Here is a 22,617-nt window from a genome sequence, read left to right on the forward strand (position 1 = left end):
ATCATGGAAGACAGATTTGCATATTCTTCCCATAGTTCAGATACCATCTCAGGTTGGGTATCCAGGCCTACAGTTCCAGTTGTGGCCCTTAGGACTCTGTGTATATCATCACCGATGACCTCACTATGCAGTGCTCAGTCCCCGGGATACATCTATTCGGTTTACAGGATATTACAGGTACATGATACACAACATGACAATGCGGGTACTCCAGGTAGCATACTGTGAGAACCAATCAGAGCGAGCACACACAGAATGTGATAGAAGCAGAATAATGCCCACCGAGAGACGTGCCCCCAACCAGCTAAAGCAGAGCCATGGTTAGTGATGCCCAGCCATTGATTACAGATAACGATGCCAAGCCATTGATTACGCTCAATGATGCCCAACTATTAATTACGATCAACGATGCCCAGCCATTGATTTCACTCAGTGGTGCCCAGCCATTGATTATGGTCAACAATTCCCAGCCATTGATTATGGTTAGCAATGCCCAGCCACCTTTAGTATCATAGGCTAAGGAACGGTCTCACCTTTGGCCCTCCTGAAGGGCCCCTTTCCCCCATACTGGCAAGATCTGGTACCCTGCCACTCTGTACCAACAGCTGAAAGTATAAAACATCCAATAGTTAGCCTGACATTGTACAACTGTGTTACCATTACATACAGTAATACTACCGCTATACCAGACACTGGCAACATTACAAGCAAAGCTTCAGGAAGAAAGTCACAAATTTTGTTTTTGCATTTATAGATTACTAGCAGAAGGACCCGGCTTTACACGGGTTTATTTCATTTTTCGTTTGTGTAGTGGCCCCATAAGAATTGGCTCTGGTCTATTTTGTATGTCGTTTGTGTGTAGTTTAGATACGTTTCAAGAATGCTGACATCCAATATGGCAGTCCAGTATAGTACAGTCTATTTATGTAAACCTTGTAAATTAAATGTGAACTTATATTGGCGTATACACGTCATATGACTGACTATTTAAGGACCTGCAAACTGCTATTGACTAAAACAGGTCATAAATAGCTTGGTTGCTATGGGAACCTGGTGTAAAGCAGTGTGTATGTCAAGACTGAAACTGAAGAATGTGAGAGTTTCCATTGGTCTATAAGCATCATGTGATCATGGGTATCATAGTTTGGATATCAGTGAAAAACAATTGGTTGTTATGGAAACCTGGAGTAAAGCTGTGTGTATGTGACCTTGTGTAACAGTATTATCCACATCGCCCTGCGCCTTTAAAGCTGACCTACAGAAGTGAAGGAAAAAGGCTGGCTCGTTTTGAAAACCTGGAGTAAAGCGGTGTGTATGTAGAGACTAAGCGCCTGCGATTTTCTTTTGGCTGATAAGTGACATGTGACCGTGTGTATGGCAGTTGGAACATGACTGAAAAACTTGCAGGCTTCTATTGGCTAATGCAGGTCATTTTTGAAGAATATTGTATCTCAGGAATGGTATGTCCCAGAGAGCTGAGACCTGGTCTAAAACCTTCCCGGACACCTGATGTACCTGTGCACCAAATTTGATGAAGATCGAATCAGTTGTTTAGTCATGCATAAAGAACAGAGAGAATTTAATTTTTATAGATATAAGAGATGTGCATTATATACTGTATCTGTAGAAAGGACTAACACACATAGGAAATGTATTGTATTATAGTAGTTATATTCTTGTACATAGGAGCAATATTATAGTATTTATATTCTTGTACATAGGAGTAGTATTATAGTAGTTATATTCTTGTACATAGGAGCAGTATTATAGTAGATATATTCTTGTACATAGGAGTAGTATTATAGTAGTTATATTCTTGTACATAGGAGCAGTATTATAGTAGTTATATTCTTGTACATAGGAGGTAGTATTATAGTAGTTATATTCTTGTACATAGGAGTAGTATTATAGTAGTTCTATTCTTGTACATAGGAGTAGTATTATAGTAGTTATATTCTTGTACATAGGAGCAGTATTATAGTAGTTATATTATTGTACATAGGAGCAGTATTATAGTAGATATATTCTTGTACATAGGAGTAGTATTATAGTAGATATATTCTTGTACATAGGAGTAGTATTATAGTAGATATATTCTTGTACATAGGAGCAGTATTATAGTAGTTATATTCTTGTACATAGGAGGTAGTATTATAGTAGTTATATTCTTGTACATAGGAGCAGTATTATAGTAGTTATATTCTTGTACATAGGAGCAGTATTATAGTAGTTATATTCTTGTACATAGGAGCAGTATTATAGTAGCTATATTCTTGTACATATGAGCAGTATTATAGTAGTTATATTCTTGTACATAGGAGCAGTATTATAGTAGTTATATTCTTGTACATAGAGGTAGTATTATAGTAGTTATATTCTTGTACATAGGAGCAGTATTATAGTAGTTATATTCTTGTACATAGGAGCAGTATTATAGTAGCTATATTCTTGTACATATGAGCAGTATTATAGTAGTTATATTCTTGTACATAGGAGTAGTATTATAGTAGTTATATTCTTGTACATAGGAGTAGTATTATAGTAGTTCTATTCTTGTACATAGGAGCAGTATTATAGTAGTTATATTCTTGTACATAGGAGTAGTATTATAGTAGTTCTATTCTTGTACATAGGAGCAGTATTATAGTAGTTATATTCTTGTACATAGAGGTAGTATTATAGTAGTTATATTCTTGTACATAGGAGCAGTATTATAGTAGTTATATTCTTGTACATAGGAGCAGTATTATAGTAGTTATATTCTTGTACATAGGAGCAGTATTATAGTAGTTATATTCTTGTACATAGGAGGTAGTATTATAGTAGTTATATTCTTGTACATAGGAGCAGTATTATAGTAGTTATATTCTTGTACATAGGAGCAGTATTATAGTAGATATATTCTTGTACATAGGAGTAGTATTATAGTAGTTATATTCTTGTACATAGGAGCAGTATTATAGTAGGTATATTCTTGTACATAGGAGTAGTATTATAGTAGTTATATTCTTGTACATAGGAGGTAGTATTATAGTAGTTATATTCTTGTACATAGGAGCAGTATTATAGTAGTTATATTCTTGTACATATGAGCAGTATTATAGTAGTTATATTCTTGTACATAGGAGTAGTATTATAGTAGTTATATTCTTGTACACAGGAGTAGTATTATAGTAGTTATATTCCTGTACATAGGAGCAGTATTATAGTAGTTATATTCTTGTACATAGGAGCAGTATTATAGTAGCTATATTCTTGTACATATGAGCAGTATTATAGTAGTTATATTCTTGTACATAGGAGTAGTATTATAGTAGTTATATTCCTGTACATAGGCGCAGTATTATAGTAGTTATATTCTTGTATATAGAGGTAGTATTATAGTAGTTATATTCTTGTACATAGGGGGGCAGTATTATAGTAGTTATATTCTTGTACATATGAGCAGTATTATATTATAGTAGTTATATTCTTGTACATAGGAGGTAGTATTATAGTAGTTATATTCTTGTACATAGGAGTAGTATTATAGTTGTTATATTCTTGTACATAGGAGCAGTATTATAGTAGTTATATTCTTGTACATAGGAGGTAGTATTATAGTAGTTATATTCTTGTACATAGGAGCAGTATTATAGTAGTTATATTCTTGTATATAGAGGTAGTATTATAGTAGTTATATTCTTGTACATAGGAGTAGTATTATAGTAGTTATATTCTTGTACATAGGAGTAGTACTATAGTAGTTATATTCTTGTATATAGAGGTAGTATTATAGTAGTTATATTCTTGTACATAGGAGTAGTATTATAGCAGTTATATTCTTGTACATAGGGACAGTATTATAGTAGTTGTATTACTGTTCATAAGTGTTATGTGATATAGTGGTATTATTAACAATGGTGAATGGTGTTGTCAGTTCCCCACCCCCACTCTTGCTATTGGCTCATTCAATGATGGGTGACCTTCATGTCTGTGGCCTATTCCTGCTCCTCTGATATAAGGATGAATAGCGGCAGGGTTTTCCTTTTCATGTCATTGTATTTGCAGCAGACATGCTAAGCAGTCCTAGAACACGCTACCTGCTGCGGACCCCGGCACAGACCCTGCAATCTCTCAGTAATTATACTTCACATCATTTTATTATTACAGAAATGAAAGATTTAATTAAATGTTTTATCTTCTCCTGAAAGGATCTGGAAATGTACAAGGATCGGGTATACAGGACATTGTCTGGTCTCACAGTCCTGTACACATCTTGTAGGAGACATCTCAGAGCATTAAGGAGACTCTGCCACAATAGGACTGATGAGTTCATTTGCATACGGATTAAAAGTTGGTTTTTCTCTGCAGCATATCTGCACTTCGACACAAGAAAGTTATGTCCATGCTGTCGCTATCTACCTGTACAACAGCATAAGTGGTTTACAAGACATTTTGGTGAAAATAAATTCCCTTTAAGTTTTCAAAGATTACACAGAGTGACATAATACTGCCATAGAGTACTGGAAAACCAATGCCATATGATGTTCAAATCATACCGCTGTACAGTGCACATATAATAGTACCATACAGAGAATACATAATACAACTGACATGAAGGGGTGTACACATAATACTAATGTATATCGCATTTATATTAGTGTCATACAGTGGATGCATAATACAACCGTCATGGTGTGTATAACTAATACTACTTTACAGTGCACATACAGTAGTGCCACACAATGAATAGATAATACAGTCATCATGATGTTATGTAGAAATAATACACCTATATAGTGCACATATAATAGTACCATACAATGGATACATCATACAACCATCGTTAGGCTATGTATAAATAATACCCCTATATTGTGCATATATACTAGTTCCATACAGTGGATACATGAACAGAAACAGACCAATGGATGTGGAAAGAACTGCGCTTGCTCCAAATTCCATAAATTCAACACGATCTTTTGGTCTGTTTCTGTTCGTGTTCATTTCACCTCCTGGAGGTATTGGATGTTACTACTGCTGCTGACAAGCTCCTATGTGCAAAGACACTCCTCTAATGAGAATCTAATCCTGGGGGTCTGCTCGGTGAATCTTCTCAATACAGTGGATACATAATACAGTCATTATGATGGTGTTTATAAATAATACCACTTTACACTGCACATATAATAGTACCATACAATGGATAAATCATACAACCATCATTATTTTGTGTATAAATAATACCACCATATAGTGCACATATACTAGTACCATATAGTGGATACATAATACAATCATCATGATGGTGTTTATAAATAATACCACTTTACAATGCACATATAATAGTACCATACAATGGGTACATTATAAAGCCATCATTAGGTTGTGTATAAATAATACCACTATATAGAGCACATACAATAGTACCATACAGTGGATTCATCATAGAACCATCATTAGGTTGTGTATAAATAATACCACTATATATAGTGCACATATAATAGTACCATACAGTGGATACATCATAGAGCCATCATTAGTCTGTGTATAAATAATACCACTATATATAGTGCACATACAATAGTAGCATACAGTGGATACATCATAGAGCCATCATTAGGCTGTGTATAATTAATACCATTATATAGTGCACATATAATAGTACCATACAGTGGATACATCATAGAACCATCGTTAGGTTGTGTATAAATAATACCACTATCTAGTGCATATATAATAGTACCATACAATGGATACATCATAGAGCCATCATTAGTCTGTGTATAAATAATACCACTATCTAGTGCACATATAATAGTACCATAGAGTGGATACATAATCCAACCGTCATTATGCTGTATGTAAACAATACCATAATCTCCATTACACTTTATGGATATAAATATACTGTACTATAGGAATGTTACTATACATTCTTCACCTACTACTATCTGGATACTCATTATCATATGGCGACATAGTTGCTTTCTTAGAACAAGCCTCTTCATGTGCTAGAAAAGCATTAAAAATGACACGAGACTTAACCCCACGCTCACTTACTTCCTTAAGATTTCTTCAATATTCAGAACATGATCCAGCGACTCCGCCGCTACACTAAATCCCTGGCAGCCTCATCCGTCTGATGTCGATTTCTGGCATCAAAGTGAAGATCTGGGAAGGAAAAATAAAAGATTCTGTCAGTCGGGTGACTGAATAATCGAGAGCCGGAGCAGAGGGCAAGCCATGGGTGTGGGAGCAAAAGTTTATAGCAAAACCACACTGACCCGCTTTCCTGTATAGTAAACAGAGCGGCTGAGGAATACCGCCATATAATTACCAGATAATAATACTACAGGGAGAGGAGATGACATGGGGAGGACGCCACTCACAGGCGAAGGGTCTAATGGATTCTAGATGTGGAGGTGACGAGAAGTATGTAGGGCAGGAATATGGGGGTGGGCACAATGGACGCTGCTCGAGGGGAAAATAAGATATGGGGTTAGGTTACCTCTCCAGGTATCTGTAGAACAATGGACGTCAGCTGCTTGTGAATAGGCAACAGAATATCCAGCTTCACCTTCATAGATAGAGACGTTCTGTAGAGAGAAGAGATGAATGAGCCATCTCCTAAATAATGTACAGCGGACTGATACATAGAGATAGATAGATAGATAGATAGATAGATAGATAGATAGATGATAGATAGATAAATAGATAGATAGGAAATAGATAGATAGATAGAGAGAGAGAGAGAGAGAGAGATAGATAGATAGATAGATAGATAGATAGATAGATAGATAGATAGGAAATTAGATAGATAGATAGATAGATAGATAGATAGATAGATAGATAGATAGATAGATAGAAGAGAGATAGAGATAGATAGATGATAGATAGATAGATAGATAGATAGATAGATAGATAGATAGATAGATAGATAGATAGGAGAGAGATAGAGATAGATAGATAGATAGATAGATAGATAGATAGATAGATAGATAGATAGATAGATAGATAGATGATAGATGTGATAGATAAATATGAGATGATAGATAGATAGATAGATAGATAGATAGGAGATAAATAGATAGATAGGAGATAGATAGATAGATAGATAGAGAGAGAGAGAGAGAGAGAGAGAGAGAGAGATAGAGAGATAGAGAGATAGATAGATAGATAGATAGATAGATAGGAAATTAGATAGATAGATAGATAGATAGATAGATAGAAGAGAGATAGAGATAGATAGATGATAGATAGATAGATAGATAGATAGATAGATAGATAGATAGATAGATAGATAGATAGGAGATAAATAGATAGATAGGAGATAGAGAGAGAGAGAGAGAGAGAGAGATAGATAGATAGATAGATAGATAGATAGATAGATAGATAGATAGATAGATAGGAAATTAGATAGATAGATAGATAGATAGATAGATAGAGATAGATAGATAGATAGATAGATAGATAGATAGATGATAGATGTGATAGATAAATATGAGATGATAGATAGATAGATAGATAGATAGATAGATAGATGTGATAGATAAATATGAGATGATAGATAGATAGGTATGAGATAGCTAGATAGATAGATAGATAGATAGATAGATAGATAGATAGATAGATATGAGATAGATAGATAGATAGATAGATAGATAGATAGATAGATAGATAGATAGATAGATGTGAGTATGGGTTCAAAGGGAATGTTTCATCAGAAAATGACCAACATTTTTAAATAAATTTTTTAATGTGAAACATATTTTTTCCGAATTTTTTTACATCTTTCTTTCAATTTTTTTTTTAAAAATTAAAAAAAAAAAATTAAATTACTACATCCTGCATTTTTCCCATAGACTTCAATGAGTCAACTGCAGACTACAGAAAACAGAATTTAAAAGAAAATCTCATTTTATAGACACATATACACACACACGCAAAATTGTGAAATAAAAACAAATGATAAAAATCTGGTTTAAAAAAAATAAATAAAAACTTGTTGATACGTTCACTTCAATCCGTTGCCCTCATCCACCACACTATTACGGCTATTTAAAGATGGTGGCCACTCAGTACGGCGTGTCACCATAACCGTCAGCTCGCCGCTGTTTTATGGTAAAAGTCATTGTTTCATTGGCTTTTGTTGCGATAAGATATCTGGCTGCCGCAGTGTCACCAGTCGCAGACGTTCGGGTTAACTCTGCTGTATTTGTATCCCTTTACTGGAGCTCATACATATTCTAGGAGCACAGCAGTGATGTAAGGCTGCATTCTTAATATTCATGATCTATTACATGACATCCCGTGAACCAAAGAGCTGACACTCATCAGACGTCGTGATGAGGGGAGAACAAGAGTGATTATTGAGGAGCGAGGATCCTGCGAGCGCCCTCCTCCCTCCCTGTGACGCACGCCGGTGCCCTCCGCTTATCTGGGCACGGCTATCAGGAGTCTGAGGCTGTGAAGAGAGCATCTTGTCTCCGGGCCTTGGACACTTGACTCCTTCTGTGCACACCCAAGGGATCTGGAGTCAACCCAAAAATGTCACTTCAGAAAGAGAAGCTCAGTGTAAAAATACCTTGTAAGACTGCAGGAGCCTAATTCATGATGGGACGTGTGCCAAGCATGGTATCTTCAGGAAAAGATAGCGTACAGGCGCAGGATGAAGTCCTCAACCCTCAGGACTTAACTCCTCATACAGGGATACAATGGACCCATCATGCCACCTAACTGGTTTGGTTTTCTGCCACTCACAACGGCTTCGCCAACCTCCCAGCATTCACCCATTAACCGCATGTGGGGACCAAGACTCAGTTTGAAAGGTAGGGACCTGGTAGTCTGCTCGCCGTTGAGAGGTTGGTGTGTAGCACCAGACGTCAGGCAAGAGAGTAGCCAAATACAGGCAGGCAGATACCGTTCACAGTGGTAGACAGGCCGAAGGTCAGGGCAGGCAGCGCAGGTTCAGTAGTCAAACAGGCCAAAAGTCGATACATAGGAAAAATATCACTACACATCTTAGGAACAAGTAAAGCTGTGAACCTATATTGCTCAGGCATCAGGAAAATAGCGGGGCAACTTTGTTCTGGGCCACCGGAATTTTCTGGGGAGGTCAAAGTGCGCATGCTGATCCTTTAAGTACCAATAAGGCAGCGCACACATGTCCTACGGGAGTTGGGGATTGAGGAGAGGGATAAAGTAGGCGAGTGAGGAGGACACCAGCAAGGAACGGAGGTACATTGGCGTCCATTCCCACTGGGAGGGGCAGTATACTGTTAGGCATGGAACGCAGAAATAGTAAGGAGATGCTGAAGGAGAGTAACCTGATGGTAGGGATTGCCGCCGTCCCGTGACTGTTCGTATAAGGCACCTAACCATGTCCACGTCAAACTGGGTGCATGTTTAGTTACTGAGGCTTCGACCACGCCGCAGCAAGAGATGCCAAGGTGAAGGGTGTGTAACCAACATGACTGTCCACCATACTGCACAGCTAACACGCCAGAGGTCAAGGCAACACAACCTACGAGGCCACACCATGGAGAACCCATTTTTATCCACTCCATTCTACCACCGGCCCATTGTCTAGACTGGATATACAATAGCAACCATCACCTGGGGGGGAAGTATTAGGTTTCCATTTTTTAGCTTCCGGATGTAAACAAGAATCTTCCTATTCACTGACTAGAAGGAAGTGAAACATGAATAAGAAGTAGAACTTATCACTATAGCATGAGAAGGTGTTATCTACGTAGGAGTGGACCTCACCTTTAAGGCAGCCTCGATATTAGAAAGTCTAAAGCTTCATGTACGTCTTCAGGGTGCAAAGTTGGCTAGATCCATCAATTTTTTGGTGGATTGTCCAACCATCTAATGCGTGGAGGCTCAACATATGAAGTTGGGGAAAGAAAGATGGTGATGTTGAATGTCAACATGGCCGATCCTTTGTTCTCAAGAGCGATATGCTACCATAGATGACTAGCCACAGTTTAATCCCCATACGGTACACCTAAATCCTCAGTCGAACCAAGAATGCATGTGTATGTTGGAGTCCGGGGTAATAGCTATTGGCCAAACCAACCTGTTGCCTATATGGCCAACTAGAACCCTCTCCATCTCGAGCTGTGACGATAACATCAACCCATGCTTCCACCCATGGTGCCCATCATAGCAGACGTCGAGAGATCGCCAGGCCTTTGTAGACACTGGATTGTGTACAGGACGCAATACCATGTACTGCCTCTAGGCCCCCATTCTGTACTCCGTGTACATATGACCCAGCTGCAGAACAGACACTGAAGATATGGAGGTCTCAGCATGAGCCTCCAATTACTAAGAATAATTGCAGTATCCGTGACAAACACAGCCCTATCCGCAGCACATCCTGGGGCCTTGGCTCGCACGACAAGAATCAATTATTACAAGAGTCTCGCTGGCAGCTGAAACGTTTACTGCTAGCACATTCAACATATCGGCCTATTTTATCCCGCACATCTATCATGGACACTGAAGCGTCGCTCGCTCAATGCTCTCAGCAGAGTGCGAACACAGAAATGACCCAGAAATCCCAATATTAGACCAAACTAAAAAGCAAGCCAGGCAAATCATAGTAATATAATATCTCATTTGCAAGACCACACCCCTGATTTTAACATCACGCCCCTGAGCAAATGTGAGTAGGGATTGTGGCCTGTATAGAGTTCCTCCTAAATTAGTCATGTGTGTATAAAGACAGCCATGACCCAAAGATCTCAATAACATACATAACAAACATGCAGTGTGAAAATAATAAAATAGTTCATGTACATGACCACACCCATGATTTTATCGCCACGCCCCTGAGCAAATGTAAGTAGGGATTCTGGCCTGTATATCGCGCCTCCTAGATTGGCCATATGTGTATTAAGACAGCTGTGACCCAAAGATCTCAATAACACAGATGACAAACATGCAGTATAAAAATAATAAAATAGTTCATGTACATGACCACACCCCTGTTACGCCCCTGAGCAAATGTAAGCAGAACTTAAGGCAGTAGCTTTCCCTAAGAAGCTGAGATTCTAGGTTCACTCCTTGACTAATAAGGATCTTAAGCTGGTCAACCATGTATAAAAGAAAGCAGTGGCCCAGAAAAAAAGTAAATTATAAAGTGTCTAACTTACATGATGACACCCCTAATTTTAATGACACGCCCCTGAGTAATACGAGTAGAGTTTTTAGAGTCAAAGGAGCTGAGATTTTGGATTGGATAATGTGCCTTGAATAATAATGTCTCACACTTTGGTCATATATGTATCATAAAATATATAAGTTGCATGATCACACCCCTGATTTTAATGCCATGCCCACGAGTAAATAAATACGAGTAGAACTGAGAGCAGTAGCGTTTTTAGAGTCTAAGGAGTGGAGAATCTGGGATACTGCCTATAATCACGTGTCTTCATCTAGACCTAAAAATCCCAATAATACGACAAAAAAGGTAAAAATGTAAATAATAAAATATCTATGGTAATTTGTATGTTGACACTCCTGATTTTAGTGCCACGCCCCTGAGTAAATGTAAGTAGAGACTAAGAAGCAGAGAATCTAGGATCCTGCCTCAAATGATGCGCCTCATAAGCCACATATACATTTAATAAAATATCTACCGTAATTTGCATTGCCACACCTCTGAGTTTAATGCCACACCCCTGAGCACATGTGAGGTTTCAGAATCTAAAGAGCCAAGATTCTGGGATTTTAGAAATCATCTGTTTGTTAAACTGGTCTTACAGCTACAGCATTGACCCAGATATCCCAATGATATATTTAACAAACATGCAAAAATTAGAAATAATAAAAATATTTCATTTACATGACCACACCCCTGATCTTAATGCCACGCCCCTGAGCAAATATGAGCAGAACACAGGGCAAGAGAGTTTTTGGAGCTGAGATTTTGTGAGTTTGCCTTGAATCTTGGGCCTCTTCATCTGGCCATATGTGTAAAGACTATAGTCCAGTTCCGGATCACAATAATTTCGGGATAAAAATAATAGTAGGAATCTACTCACCAGTACAAACACTCAGTAGTTGTAGTCGCGTTTACTTTACTATCATCTGATGTGTTAACATTTTTAGGACAGTCCATGACTACAAAAGTTAAAAACTACACCCAAAGTTGGATTAGTTCTCTAAGTGGAGTTCCCCTTTAAGTGTCTTGAATAGGAAGGATAGATAGATAGATAGATAGATAGATAGATAGATAGATAGATAGATATTAGATAGATATGGGATAGATAGATAGATAGATAGATAGATAGATAGATAGATAGATAGGAGATAGATAGATGGATATTGATAGATAGATAGATAGATAGATAGATAGATAGATAGGAGATAGATAGATAGATAGATAGATAGATAGATAGATAGATAGATAGATAGGAAGATAGATAGATAGAAGATAGATAGATAGATAGATAGATAGATAGATAGATAGGAGATAGATAGATAGATAGATAGATAGATAGATAGATAGGAGATAGATAGAGAGATAGATAGATAGATAGATAGATAGATAGATAGGAGATAGATAAATAGATAGATAGATAGATAGATAGGAGATAGATAGATAGATAGGAGACAGATAGATAGATAGATAGATAGATAGATAGGAGATAGATAAATAGATAGAGAGATAGATAGATAGATAGATAGATAGATAGATAGATAGGAGATAGATAGCTAGATACACGCACAAATATTTCTGTCTGTTAATGTAAAGTTGCACAAAAGGAAGACGTTTTTTTTTTTTGCTTGGTTAAATGTATGTCATCTAAAAACAGCAACAGGAAGAGAATAAGATAAAAATAAAAATGTATGTGAGAAAAAAAAATCAGGGTTTCCACCGACATAGACTTAGAATATTGTGATATCACTTCTACGTTCCCACAGACAAATATATATATATATAAAAAAGGAACACAAATAGAAAAATGTTTTGTTTTAAATTTAAAGTAAATTTTTTTTTTTTCAAAATTGTGAAGAATTTTGTAAATTTACCTACATAAATTTACACAACCCATTAAAAAAACACGCACCTGTGTCATTTCCTCTGACCCCAAACACCCAGCGGTATAACCTGTTTATCCACCTTCACCAACAAGTCAATATTAAGCCGCTCCCTAATAATCTACACCCTGCAATACACCGACAGGGGCCAATGTGATTTAGTACCAGGTGTAACAAGCAGTGTGTGCAGGTGCGAGACTGACATGAAAATGATGTGAGCGGCTCCGGAGGGTGTCGGCACTTTCTAGAACAGCTGGCTTCTAGTTTTTTTTTTGCAAATTATTTCGGTAGAATTCTACAGGAAAACAAAACCTAATATAGATGGCGGAGGTTTCTTGATCAGGAAGGGTACGTCATACCCATTTCAGTGTAGGGAGACTTGTAAGTCATGTAGGCTCTCCTAGGTATTCTCGAAAACGGTATACAAAGATCAGGGCAATATACCGTACCTCCAGTGCACCAAACACTGCCCGAATAATAATAAGGTCACCGGCTGCCTAAACAATGCCCTACGCTGTCCTAATAATACCCACATACATAACCTCAATAATAACACTATACATTGCCCTCATGACCGCACAGTCTAAATTGCCTACGTAACAAGGCAATTCAGTGCTCTTATAACCGCAACACACATTCCAACAAAAGTACTCTAATAATACGATCATAGACTTCCATACCGTGCCCCAATAATGCCACCACGCAATGCTTAGTAATGCTATACTGTACCCCAATATTACCACCATATACTTCCTAACTATGCCATACAGTTCTCTAATAATATCACTACACACTTCCTAAATAATAGTGCCATACAGTGCCCTAAGAATGGCGCTTTATATTGTCTAAATAATAATGCCATACAGTGCTAATATAATAGAACCACGTACATCCTAAATGATAAGGTTGCACAGTGCTATCATGCTACCATATACTTTCTAAAGAAAAATGCCATACAGTGTCCAAATAATAAAAATATACAGTACCTTAATACTACCACTATACACTGCCTAAATAATAATGCCGTACATTGCCCTTGTAATATTGGTCTATAATAGTGCTCTAAAACTACCTTGCATTGGCTAAATAATGTTGCCATACAGTGCTGTCATACCGTTACCATACACTTCCTAAATAATAATGCCAAACAGTGCTGTTATACCGTTACCATACACTTCCTACATAATAATGCCATACAGTGCTGCTATACCGTTACCATACACTTCCTAAATAATAATGCCATACAGTGCTGCTATACCGTTACCATACACTGCCTAAATAATAATGCCATACAGTGCTGTTATACCGTTACCATACACTTCCTAAGTAATAATGCCATACAATGCTGTTATACTGTTACCATACAATTCCTAAATAATAATGCCATACAGTGCTGTTATACCGTTTCCATACACTTCCTAAATAATAATGCCATACAATGCTGTCATACCTTTACCATACACTTCCTAAATAATAATTCCATACAGTGCTGTCATACTGTTACCATACACTTCCTAAATAATAATGCCATACAGTGCTGCTATACCGTTACCATACACTTCCTAAATAATAATGCCATGCAGTGCTGCTATACCGTTACCATACACTTCCTAAATAATAATGCCATACAGTGCTGCTATACCGTTACCATACACTTCCTAAATAATAATGCCATACAGTGCTGCTATACCGTTACCATACACTTCCTAAATAATAATGCCATACAGTGCTGTTATACCGTTACCATACACTTCCTAAATAATAATGCCATACAGTGCTGCTATACCGTTACCATACACTTCCTAAATAATAATGCCATACAGTGCTGTTATACCGTTACCATACACTTCCTAAATAATAATGCCATACAGTGCTCTAATTACACCACATAACACCTGAATAATATTATACCATGCCCCCAAAAAGTACCATACAAGGTCTAAATAATAGCGCTATATACAGTGCTTGTATTCGCCCCCCTTCCCCCCACTCAGCATTTCTCTCTTTTGCCTTCCTTACTCACTGTTCCAGCACAACTAATGCCATAAATTGTGCTGCCTGTTCTATTTTATCCATCTAAAAACAGATCAAAGAAGACAAAAAACAGCCGCGCAGACCTATAGACTCCTCCACACCTGACTGCTCATATCTCCTGAGGCCAGGCTCTGAAAGTGACAGCTCAGCGAGGGTTAAACCCCAGAAGGTAACGCAGAGTCCATTTATAGGTCAACATGTAGGGACTAGATGAATTGTGTATAAACCTATTCTTCACCATGATTTATACCTAGGTGGCGCTGTTTCATTTCATTTTAAAGGAAAGTGTAATTGCTTTAAAGAAACTGTTTAGTCCTATGACAAGTTACAGAAGTTCATTTATTCTGGACAGAGACGTAAGGAGGAACCATGACTGATGGAGGAACTCTGCAGGTGGATGCGGGAGCAGTGCGGTAATATGCAGGAAACGTGGGAACCTGAAGTGGAGCACAAGGAGAATGACTGAGCAATGACCTCATCACCCAAATGTCAAGAAGGAAACGGTATCAGCAACTTACAAGAAAGATCTAAGACTGATAGAGCAAATATACTTCCCTATTGACAGATGACTTCTTACCACACTTATAAGTATACTCCCATCTACTACCGCCATATCCTTCCTAATATAAACGCCGGTATGTGATGTGTGTAACACTGCGATAGGAGGGTGCCCAGAAGGTTACAGTACTGGCATGTTCTCTATCTATGGGCAGTATTATAGTAGTTATATTCTTGTACATAGGAGGTAGTATTATAGTAGTTATATTCTTGTACATAGGAGCAGTATTATAGTAGTTATATTCTTGTACATAGGAGGTAGTATTATGGTAGTTATATTCTTGTACATAGGAGGTAGTATTATAGTAGTTATATTCTTGTACATAGGAGCAGTATTATAGTAGTTATATTCTTGTACATAGGAGCAGTATTATAGTAGTTATATTCTTGTACATAGGAGCAGTATTATAGTAGTTATATTCTCGTACATAGGAGCAGTATTATAGTAGTTATATTCTTGTACATAGGAGCAGCATTATAGTAGTTATATTCTTGCACATAGGAGCAGTATTATAGTAGTTATATTCTTGTACATAGGAGGTAGTATTATAGTAGTTATATTCTTGTACATAGGAGGTAGTATTATAGTAGTTATATTCTTGTACATAGGAGGTAGTATTATAGTAGTTATATTCTTGTACATAGGAGGTAGTATTATAGTAGTTATATTCTTGTACATAGGAGCAGTATTATAGTAGTTATATTCTTGTACATAGGAGCAGTATTATAGTAGTTATATTCTTGTACATAGGAGCAGTATTATAGTAGTTATATTTTTGTACATAGGAGTAGTATTATAGCAGTTATAGTCTTGTACATAGGAGTAGTATTATAGCAGTTATAGTCTTGTACATAGGAGCAGTATTATAGTAGTTATATTCTTGTACATAGGAGTAGTATTATAGCAATTATATTCTTGTACATAGGAGCAGTATTATAGTAGTTATATTCTTGTACATAGGAGTAGTATTATAGTAGTTATATTCTTGTACATAGGAGTAGTATTATAGCAATTATATTCTTGTACATAGGAGCAGTATTATAGTAGTTATATTCTTGTACATAGGAGTAGTATTATAGTAGTTATATTCTTGTACATAGTTGTAGTATTATAGTAGTTATATTCTTGTACATAGAAGCAGTATTATAGTAGTTATATTCTTATACATAGCAGGTAGTATTATAGTAGTTATATTCTTGTACATAGGAACAGTATTATAGTAGTTATATTCTTGTATATAGGAGTAGTATTATAGTAGTTATATTCTTGTACATAGGGGCAGTATTATAGTAGTTATATTCTTGTACATAGGAGCAGTATTATAGTAGTTATATTCTTGTACATAGGAGTAGTATTATAGTAGTTATATTCTTGTACATAGGAGTAGTATTATAGCAGTTATATTCTTGTACATAGGAGCAGTATTATAGTAGTTATATTCTTGTACATAGGAGGTAGTATTATAGTAGTTATATTCTTGTACATAGGAGGTAGTATTATAGTAGTTATATTCTTGTACATAGGAGTAGTATTATAGTAGTTATATTCTTGTACATAGGAGTAGTATTATAGTAGTTATATTCTTGTACATAGGAGGTAGTATTATAGTAGTTATATTCTTGTACATAGGAGTAGTATTATAGTAGTTATATTCTTGTACATAGGAGTAGTATTATAGTAGTTATATTCTTGTACATGGGAGCAGTATTATAGTAGTTATATTCTTGTACATAGGAGGTAGTATTATAGTAGTTATATTCTTGTACATAGGAGTAGTATTATAGTAGTTATATTCTTGTACATGGGAGCAGTATTATAGTAGTTATATTCTTGTACATAGGAGGTAGTATTATAGTAGTTATATTCTTGTACATAGGGGCAGTATTATAGTAGTTATATTCTTGTACATAGGAGCAGTATTATAGTAGTTATATTCTAGTACATAGGAGGGAGTATTATAGTAGTTATATTCTTGTACATAGGAGCAGTATTATAGTGGTTATATTCTTGTACATAGGAGGTAGTATTATAGTAGTTATATTCTTGTACATAGGAGTAGTATTATAGTAGTTATATTCTTGTACATAGGAGTAGTATTATAGTAGTTATATTCTTGTACATAGGAGTAGTATTATAGTAGCTATATTCTTGTACATAGGAGCAGTATTATAGTAGTTATATTCTTGTACATGGGAGCAGTATTATAGTAGTTATATTCTTGTACATAGGAGGTAGTATTATAGTAGTTATATTCTTGTACATAGGAGGTAGTATTATAGTAGTTATATTCTTGTACATAGGGGGCAGTATTATAGTAGTTATATTCTTGTACATAGAGCAGTATTATAGTAGTTATATTCTTGTACATAGAAGTAGTATTATAGTAGTTATATTCCTCTGAAATGAGCATTTTCCCCCCATAGACTATAATGGGATTCGATATTTGATCGAGTATTCGAATATTGAGTCTCTACTAGAAATGAATATCGAATCTCGAATATTTCACTGTTCGCTCATCTCTACTATTCTTGTATACAGAGGCACTATTATAGTAGTAATATTTGTGTACACTGGGGCAGTATTACAGTAGTTACAGTTTATCTCTCTAGACTTGTTTTACCATTCTCTTTAGTAAATGTTTGATCAGGAATGTCTTTGATGTTCCTACAGATGCCGCCTCAGGCCTGGTGTATAGCTCCATGCGCCTCCCGCAGCCCCAGTCATTGTCTTGTGATAAATTGTATTTCCATGAGCAGATACGTTTGCAGGTTTGTTAAACATGTTTGTCCAAGTTAAAGAAAATCAAACAAATCCATATCAGCCTCTTCTGTATATCATGTGAGCGGAAGGAATGGAAAATATATCCAGTAAATCACAGGTGCCCAGTGCCCTCATGGGTTAGGGATGGGGGAAATGGGACCACAGGGCCGAAGGTGACTAGAGGGAAGGGGGGGGCCCGGATTGCACATGTGGAAGGGAAGGGGGGGGTTAGGGTCACTGGGGTCACGGGTGGCTGGTGCTGGGGGGAAGGGGGAGATATAGGAGGTCACTATAATCTCTAAATGGGGCAGGGGTCCGGGAGAGCGGGTGGTGGATAAGGGCAGGGCCGGGGGCACGGGTAGCGGGAAAGGGGAGGGCCGAGGCGCAGCAGCGAGGCCATGGTCTCCCGACCCACCATCCTGTAGGAGGGGCACGCGGCGGCCACAAGGAAAGGGACATGGGGGGGCCTTGTGCCGCGTTGCAGGTGGTTCACGCCAGGGTCAGGGGGGCTGCGGACCAAGTCGCGGGTACAGCTAGTATGATCTATAAATTCATTTATCGTTATTGTTATAGGTTAGTAAATTGTATTCGGCTCATCTTGTACAAAAGGATAAAAGCTAATAAGCACTAAAATAGATGAAAGCTTCTAATGCAATTCCTTGGGGACTTCTGATTCCCCTACAGACTGGCACACAGCATGCCTAGAGCTGGCAGACTGGCATAGTGTACCAGGAGCTGTCAGGCTGGCGCCGTCCCTCTGGGGATATTGCGCTCGCTCCGTTCTCTGCAGCCTGGATTACTGTAGGTTGGCATAATGCATGGTCACGGCTGGTGAGACTGGGAGATCATGGCATATTGAGAAGTCACAGGCTAGCACAGTGTACCCTTATGGAGCGGAGGCTGGCACAGCTTGGCACTGCAGGTTGTAGGTCGGCATAGACCGGGGCACAGTATGGCTGGGTTGCAGACAGGCCTATAGTTAAAGGTAATAGGATGACATAATGGGGCAGAAAACTGGCACAGAGGGATAATATTGTGGCACAGGACCCTTTCCGCCCCAAATGTGCACAACCCCCTTTCAGCGCCACATTTGCCACAGGACGGGATATAGGACTGATCTCACACTCCCTGTGCCAGCTGGGCCTTCATTAAAGGGGTCCATATGTGATTACCAGCTGCTTTGGTAGTAACCTGAGACATAATGGGGCAAATTTATTAAAACTGGTGTATCGTCCGCTGGTCTTAAAGGGGTTGTCCCATGAAGTGAAGTCTGTAGGACCTTTGTCCAACTCCATATTCAACCTCAGCCTAGTTAGTGGACGGGTTGGTGGCGGTTGGCAATCCCATTCACTGGGATGGGGTGCAGGAGAATCTTTATAGGACTGGCGTACGATACACCAGCCTTAATAAATCTGTTCCATTATGTCTCTGGTCACGGCCAAAGCTGCGGGTAGTCACAGGCTGGCATTTGCGGCAGTATATATGTATTATATCGGAGGGACGCCCGGCCCCTCCATGTGACTCATTACAAGTCATTACCCCGGCCTGGATTTACAGGAGAATAAACCAGAATATCCTCTGAAGATACAGTCCTATGAAAAAGTTTGGGCACCCCTATTAATCTTAATCATTTTTAGTTCTAAATATTTTGGTGTTTATAACAGCCATTTCAGTTTGATATATCTAATAACTGATGGACACAGTAATATTTCAGGATTGAAATGAGGTTTATTGTACTAACAGAAAATGTGCAATATGCATTAAACCAAAATTTGACCGGTGCAAAAGTATGGGCACTTCAACAGAAAAGTGACATTAATATTTAGTAGATCCTCCTTTTGCCTCTAGTCGCTTCCTGTAGCTTTTAATCAGTTCCTGGATCCTGGATAAAGGTATTTTGGACAAACAATTCAAGTTCAGTTAAGTTAGATGGTCGCCGAGCATGGACAGCCCGCTTCAAATCATCCCACAGATGTTCAATGATATTCAGGTCTGGGGACTGGGATGGCCATTCCAGAACATTGTAATTGTTCCTCTGCATGAATGCCTGAGGATTTGGAGCGGTGTTTTGGATCATTGTCTTGCTGAAATATCCATCCCCGGTGTAACTTCAACTTCGTCACTGATTCTTGAACATTATTCTCAAGAATCTGCTGATACTGAGTGGAATCCATGCGACCCTCAACTTTAACAAGATTCCCGATGCCGGCATTGGCCACACAGCCCCAAAGCATGATGGAACCTCCACCAAATTTTACAGTGGGTAGCATGTGTTTTTCTTGGAATGCTGTTTCTTTTTGGACGCCATGCATAACGCCTTTTTTTATAACCAAACAACTCAATTTTTGTTTCCAAAATGAAGCTGCCTTGTCCAAATGTGCTTTTACATACCTAAGGGGGCTCTGTTTGTGGCGTACGTGCAGAAACGGCTTCTTTCTCATCACTCTCCCATACAGCTTCTATTTGTGCAAAGTGCGCTGTATAGTTGACCGATGCACAGTGACACCATCTGCAGCAAGATGATGCTGCAGCTCTTTGGAGGTGGTCTGTGGATTGTCCTTGACTGTTCTCACCATTCTTCTTCTCTGCCTTTCTGATATTTTTCTTGGCCTGCCACTTCTGGACTTAACAAGAACTGTCCCTGTGGTCTTCCATCTCCTTACTATGTTCCTCACAGTGGAAACTGACAGGTTAAATCTCTGAGACAACTTTTTGTATCCTTCCCCTGAACAACTATGTTGAACAATCTTTGTTTTCAGATCATTTGAGAGTTGTTTTGAGTAGCCCATGATGCCACTCTTCAGAGGAGATTCAAATAGGAGATCAACTTGCAATTGGCCACCTTAAATACCTTTTCTTATGATTGGATACACCTGGCTATGAAGTTCAAAGCTCACTGAGGTTACAAAACCAATTTTGTGCTTCAGTAAGTCAGTAAAAAGTAGTTAGGAGAATTCAAATCAATAAAATGATAAGGGTGCCCATACTTTTGCACGGGTCAAATTTTGGTTTAATGCATATTGCACATTTTCTGTTAGTACAATAAACCTCATTTCAATCCTGAAATATTACTGTGTCCATCAGTTATTAGATATATCAAACTGAAATGGCTGTTGCAAACACCAAAATATTTAGAACAAAAAATGATTAAGATTAATAGGGGTGCCCAAACTTTTTCATAGGACTGTAGAAGCGGAGACGTGAGGTGATGCCGCCATGTTATTAATGGCGCACCTCGCCATCAGGGGGAGGAATCGGCCCGAGCACAGAGATTACAGGAGGTTTTACCTGAGGGACAGGGAACGTAGGGCATGAAGGAGTATCTGATAGGTACAACATGGAGGAAAGGGAGGAAAGTCATACGGGGGCGCCCCAAACATAGTAGCGGAGTCACCTCAGGGCTAATATACAGCAAAAGCCAAAAAAGGGGGGGGGATGGGGGGGGCAGATTTATTAAAAGGCCTGAAAGCCTGACCGTTTCCCATAGCAAGCAATCACAGCGCAGCTTTTATTTTTCAGGAGAAGGATACATAATGAAAGCTGCGCTGTGATTGGCTGCTATGGACAACAGACGGTTTAATAGATATGTCCCATTAGTTACCAGGATCGGATACAGTAACCTCAGTGTATCACCACAGGATGGGGAGAGTAGTGCTTAGATACACCACGCTGTAAACAGTATCACGGGATTTAATATACTGGCTCAGCAACGTAGTATCACACATGATAGGCTTAGATACAGCATGCGAAATTGGATACACTGGGTCAGCTAACAGTATCATATATGATGGATTAGATACACCAATTTAGAAAACACAGTATCACACAAAAATAGGCTTAGATACACCATGACACACTTACATACACCAGTCTGGTAGACAGTGAAGAGGCTTAGATACGCCAGTTCAGCAAGTAGTGTCATACATGATAGATTAGATACACCAATTCAGAAGACAATAATCATGCGAAAGTAAGCTTAGATACACCATGGCAGACTTACATACACCAATCTGATAGACAGTAAAGAGGCTTAGATACGCCAGTTCAGCAGGTAGCATCATACATGATAGATTAGATACACCAATTCAGAAGACAATAATCATGCGAAATTAAGCTTAGATACACCATGGCAGACTTATATACACCAGGCCAGCACACTGTATCCCACATAACTGGTTTAGATACACCAGTTTAGCACACAGCATCACAGACTTAGATACAACCGT

The 22,617-nt window shown here is 38.1% G+C and overlaps 1 protein-coding gene across 3 annotated transcripts in view; it reads right to left on the reverse strand.

Moving 5' to 3' along the window:
* Window positions 1-22,617, reverse strand: part of LOC142214308 (death-associated protein kinase 2-like) — a 65,693-nt gene that overhangs the window by 20,408 nt on the left and 22,668 nt on the right. For 2 of the 3 annotated variants that reach the window (XM_075283225.1, XM_075283226.1), the window contains exons 2-4: window positions 6,494-6,581; window positions 6,046-6,156; window positions 534-605 (exon numbers count right to left, since the gene is read on the reverse strand). In XM_075283225.1, the coding sequence (XP_075139326.1) occupies window positions 534-566 (33 nt within the window). In that variant the 5' untranslated portion in view covers window positions 567-605; window positions 6,046-6,156; window positions 6,494-6,581. The remainder of the gene's footprint in view (window positions 1-533; window positions 606-6,045; window positions 6,157-6,493; window positions 6,582-22,617) is intronic. The other variant, XM_075283227.1, reaches the window with a different exon arrangement.

This window comes from Leptodactylus fuscus, chromosome 7 (genome assembly GCF_031893055.1).
Source record: "Leptodactylus fuscus isolate aLepFus1 chromosome 7, aLepFus1.hap2, whole genome shotgun sequence".
NCBI classification, from domain to species: Eukaryota; Metazoa; Chordata; class Amphibia; order Anura; family Leptodactylidae; genus Leptodactylus; species Leptodactylus fuscus.